This window comes from Myotis myotis, unplaced genomic scaffold, assembly GCF_014108235.1.
Source record: "Myotis myotis isolate mMyoMyo1 unplaced genomic scaffold, mMyoMyo1.p scaffold_m19_p_10, whole genome shotgun sequence".
Classification (NCBI taxonomy): Eukaryota; Metazoa; Chordata; class Mammalia; order Chiroptera; family Vespertilionidae; genus Myotis; species Myotis myotis.
In genome coordinates, this window is record NW_023416314.1 from 61,315,793 (window position 1) to 61,321,254 (window position 5,462).

Below are 5,462 nucleotides of genomic sequence, written 5' to 3' on the forward strand. Positions count from 1 at the left end.
CTAGGCTCATGTCAATGACTCCCAAATTTACATCTTCAGCCAATGTACTATTTCTCCCAAAATCCAGATTTAGCATTCTACTTATGTCTTAAAGACACCTCAAGCTCAACATGTCCATACTGAACTCCTTATCTTTTTCCAAAAACTTACTACCTCTATAAACATCCCATTTCAACTGACAGCAAGTTTATCTTTCAAGATGTTCAGGCCAAAATCCTTAGAGTCATCATTGTCTCTTCTTTCATTCAAATTCTTCCATCAGAAAATTCTGTTGGCTCTACTTTCAAAATATATCCAGAATCAGATTATGTCTGATTACCTCCATTGCTACCACACTAGTCTGAACAAATATCATTTCTCACCTGGTTGCTTCAATACCATCTAATAGGTCTCCTGTTTCTGCTTTTGTTCCCTACACAGCAGCCAGAAGGATACTTTTAGACCCAAATCAGATCATGTCACTCCTCTACTTAAAATCCTACAATTGGTCCCTTCTTACAGACAATCTCCAAAGTCTTTTCATTGGCCTAAATGGTCCTACATGATTTTACTCCTGTTGTATTTCTGACATCATCTCCTAATGTTCCCACCATTGTTCTTTTGCTCCAGGCACAGTGATTAGTTAATAAATATTTTAAATACATTAAACCCAGTCTCCAAGGAGCTCACAGTCTACTGGACAAAACAGAGGTAGAAGGTGGTAATTAAAGTTCTCTTCTGTTTCCCATTCAGAACTCTGGGAGGTGAATGTTAAAGGTTGAGAAATTTGCAAAGGCTGGGAGCGATGTTAGAGAACACAGAAAGGAAGGAAGGAAGGACTTTTCAGGTAAGATAAGCATTGCAAGTGCAAAGATCTGGAGAGATGAACCAGCAGCATATTTATAGAATTACAAATAAAGCATCAAAAAATAACATTTGAGATAAGGGAATCTAGATGTAGGAGGCAAAAATAAATATGGTTTATACTTTAGCTAGGAGTCAGATCACAAAACACTTTCTATTTGTTTCTTTCCTAACAGTTTTCAATATGATCACAGAGCAATTTATTAAATAACCAGGTAATTTTGATGCACCTCCTCGACAGGGCCAAAGCAATATTTGGAAAGGATTCTGAATCCCCCAAGTTAAAGATACAAAGGAAAAACCTAGAGTCACATTTAATTTGACAAGGTAAAGGAGTGGGTGTGCTACTATATCAAATTTAATTTGTATAAAATCATTATCTCTGGTAACATTATTTTTCTTGATCTATTTCGTTTAGACTACATTAGTAAGGCTTGATCTCCCTGTCTATCTAAACATCGATTCACTTACAGCAAGCTTCAGGATAACACTGGTCTTATTAATTCCTGATAAATCCACAAGGTGTTAGTTGCACACAATATTGTATAAAAGGTGAACTGAGACTTAACTCAGTCTACAGCTTTCCCCAGACAAGGCAGTGGACCACAGGTGAGTCTCAGCACCTATAGTTATCAAACGGTGACAGTTACTTTCTAAATTATAGATTTTTCAGGATCTGGAAAAAAAATCTAGAGCTTTTGAACTGTCAGGTAGGAAATTTGGGTTTGTCAACCTAGCTTCTTAAATATGGTTAATACAGCATATACTCCCTGTTAGCATGCAATTGACTTTGTAGACCTCTGAAACAAAGGTGAGTAAAAGCAAATGAAAATATTTATGAGATGCTAACAATGATGAACTAATTTTGTAGGACAGAATTTTCTTCTTATTTTTAAACAAAAATAATCTTTAAAATGATAACACAGGGACAAATATGATGATCACAATTATTTTCTTCAGAGTAAACATTTTAAGACAATTAGGAGTAATACTCTAATCTTTAAAAACTGCTTTACTTACATCATTATATTGGAGTTTTGACCTATGTTTCTACTTTGACCAAAAAAAAATGAAGAAGGAGGAGGGTAAGAACAACTGTTTGTTCAACAAACTAGGAAGAAAAATAATTGCTGCAGCAAATGTGACTGGAGCATATGAGTAAACCAATTCATTTTGGTTTGGTCCGCTTATGTAATGATTATAACTCTTTGGGTTTTGTTTTCTCATGGCTTCAATTGTTTGCTTCATAGTCCAGGATGAAGCCAGTCCAGTTGTACTTTCTTCTCTGTTGCTGGAAAGCAATGTGCTGCAATAGCTGTGAGCTGACCAACATCACCATCACAGTGGAGAAAGAGGAATGTCGCTTTTGCCTGAGTATCAACACCACTTGGTGCGCAGGCTACTGCTACACCCGGGTAGGAACTCTGCTTTCCGGGAAGTGAGGGTGCTGAGGGTCTATTGAAGACAATTTTTATTAATTCCCATTTTATTCATACTTTAAGTTTTCAAAGTAATAGCCATGAGTCCCTCAGCCAAATACTGTCTGTGTTATGATTAAGGTTAATTACCATGATATCAGTTAGATATTTGGGTTTGAATTTGATTAGGGTAAATTTAGGGATGCCTCAGATCTGATTTGATCAACCAGGCAGTATGCCAACTCTGTATTAAAATAAAAAGGAATGTCAAGGAGGAAAAAAAGAAGACATATGTAATACTCTTTGTAATACTTTAAGCAGCAAAACAAAACAAAAAAAACAACAACAAAAAAGAAACTGCAAGTCAAAAATAAAATAAAAAAGAATTCTATGATAGATTTTACATATAGAGAGGTAAATATGCAAGCATACATATATTTAGTAATAGAAGATTTACAATATTCGCCAAAAGCTAATTTCTAGGAAGATGTATTTCATGTATGTCATGTATTTCTATTTCTACGTAACTGAAGCTATATCTTTGCAATGGAGATAGTACCAAAATATGTTTCTCAGCCACATAAAAACACAAACAGCCACATTATAAACACTGCCGTATTGTCCCTCCTGAATACAAATGCCAGCAACCATCCTGAGAACACATTCAATCCTTGCAGACTGTTACAACCAAATGAATCTGCAAACCCACTCACTTCTTTATACTGTTGAGAAAACCAAGGCACAGAGGCATAAAACTACTAGTTTGTAGTCATACAGTTTCTTTGCATCAATCCAAGTAAGAAGGCAGCTCCTACTTTTTCTTTATTTTTGCTTCCTATTACACCTGTTTTTTTATGCAGAATTCCATAGTGTGTGTGTGTGTGTGTGTGTGTGTGTGTGTGTGTGTGTGTGGTGTGTGTGTTTGTTTGTTTGTTTTTCACTTTTTTAATCCTCACCCATGGATATTTTTTCCATTGATTTTTAGAGAGATTGTAAGAGAGAGGGAAAGACAGAGAGAAATATCAATGTGAGAGAAACACATAGATTGATTGCCTCCTGCACCAGCCCCAACCAGGGCCTGGGCCAGGGAGGAGCCTGCAACCAAGGTACATTCCCTTGACCAGAGTCAAACCTGGGACCCTTCTATCTGCAGGCCAACACTCTATCCACTGAGCCAAACCAGTTAGGGCAAAATAGCAACTTTTTAATGAAATATACTTTATTGGTAGCAAATAAGTATGATCAACCTCCACTTAATGTACAGTTTATTGTACCTTCTTAGGATATACATTTGGTAGCATGATACTGAAATAAACTAAGCAGCTGTGATCATTTCTTCCCTCAGTGCAAATAATTTTTTTATTCAAAAGTGTTAGGCCACACCTGTTCTCCCTGGATTAAAATGTCTTATATGCAAACCATGTACCCTTTGAAACTGAGAGCGCTGTAAAATATAAAGCACTTAAGGCAAGAAAATGTCTACAGTTCTTAGAATATTTAAAATCTTATATGAGCCTTTATAGTCATGTTAAACTAAGCATTAACATTCCACATTATGTCTCTTTGACCTTCTAAAAACACAGGACAATGTATTTGGAAATGTTTACTGAGAAATTAAACCTCAGTGTTTTATGGTTTAAGTTTTCATTAACACAGCTTTCAACTAAGTACAAAAAGTCAACTTAAGCCCTAGCTGGTTTGGCTCAGTGGACAGAGTATTGGCCTATTGACTGAAGGGTCCTGGGTTCAATTCTGGTCAAGACCATGTACTTCAGTTGCAAGCGCCAGGGCAGGTGCAGGAGACCACCAATCGATGTGTCTCTCACGTCAATATTTCTCTCTCTGTCTGTCTCTCCTCCTTCCTTCCACTATCTCTAAAAATCAATGCAAAAATGTCCTCAGGTGAGGATTAACAACAACAACAAAAAGTCAACTTAAAATGTCTGTCATGTCTCCCTTGCTCATCATTTTTCTATATTAAAAAATATATTTTGATATATTCAAAGTCTCTCTATGGTTTGAGAAATAATTAATATTTTGATATAGACAGAAGGAGGAAAAGGAATGAATTATATTTTCTGTAAGATTTCCAGAACAACCAGGAACATGGTATAGCATATAGGTAGGTCATTTATGAGATCATGTTCCCTTAGTTAGGTATTCCTTAAGTGAGCTTTAATGGGTAAATGTTAGAGCAAGCAGTATGAAATTCCTATCTCATTTTGATTAAGCTAAGCAGAAACTCCCAGAATACTGTAACCTAACTCTCTCCTTCCTAAACTCCTCAGGATCTGGTGTACAAGGACCCAACCAGGCGCAATACCCAGAAAGCATGTACCTTCAAGGAGCTGGTGTATGAGACAGTGAGAGTGCCTGGCTGTGCTCACCATGCAGACTCCGTATATACGTACCCAGTAGCCACTGAATGTCACTGTGGCAAGTGTAACAGAGACAGTACCGACTGCACCGTGCAAGGCCTGGGGCCCAGCTACTGCTCCTTCAGTGAAATAAAAGATAAGGAGCAATGGACATTTTAGGCTGCATACCCCTGTCCTGAAGGACCAAGATATCTGAAAAGTCCATGTGTATACAACATGCAAAGGCTGCAAGCCACTGTGGGCTAGGGGAGCATCAGACCCCACTGACCCCGGCCTTTCCAGAGCTTGAGAGTGCAAGAATTGAGAGTGGTGGAGCCAGGAGCCTGGCACCACTCCATCCTGTATCTACATTGGGTTCCTTAAGTTTTATTTAGTCTTACTTAACTTATAGACACATGGGTACCTTCTGTTTATTAATCTTAGAAACCCTCTTAGTCAATCCCTTCCCCTTTGGATAGGGATACCTACACCCAGAAATGAGATGGGAGTGGGTGAAAGTACTAGATGCTGCATTCTTTTGATGGACTCTTGGGCCCTCAAAAGCAGGGCCATCCCATCATCTACTTCATCATTGTAGCCTCGGTACTAACACCATGCCTGGGATTTAGTAAGAAACTCAACGATGGCTTCCTTAAGGAAAGTAAGAACAGAAAGGTAGGGGGTAGGAAAACACTGAAAAAGGATGGCTGATGAGGCTGCCCCAACAATGCCAGTCAGTCCATGGGAATGAGGGCATCAGTTCCACCCCATCTCTCCTCCTCTGGCACATGGGACAGGTTGCACCTCTATGAATTGCTCGGTACAGATGGGAACTAAGATTTCC

General features: G+C 38.2%; 1 protein-coding gene across 1 annotated transcript; it reads left to right on the forward strand.

Moving 5' to 3' along the window:
- Positions 1 to 2,099: 2,099 nt before the first annotated feature.
- Positions 2,100 to 4,798, forward strand: FSHB (follicle stimulating hormone subunit beta). Its single transcript, XM_036326893.1, has 2 exons — positions 2,100 to 2,258; positions 4,550 to 4,798. The coding sequence occupies exons 1-2, from the start codon at positions 2,100 to 2,102 to the stop codon at positions 4,796 to 4,798; spliced, it is 408 nt and encodes a 135-aa protein (XP_036182786.1).
- Positions 4,799 to 5,462: the final 664 nt, after the last annotated feature.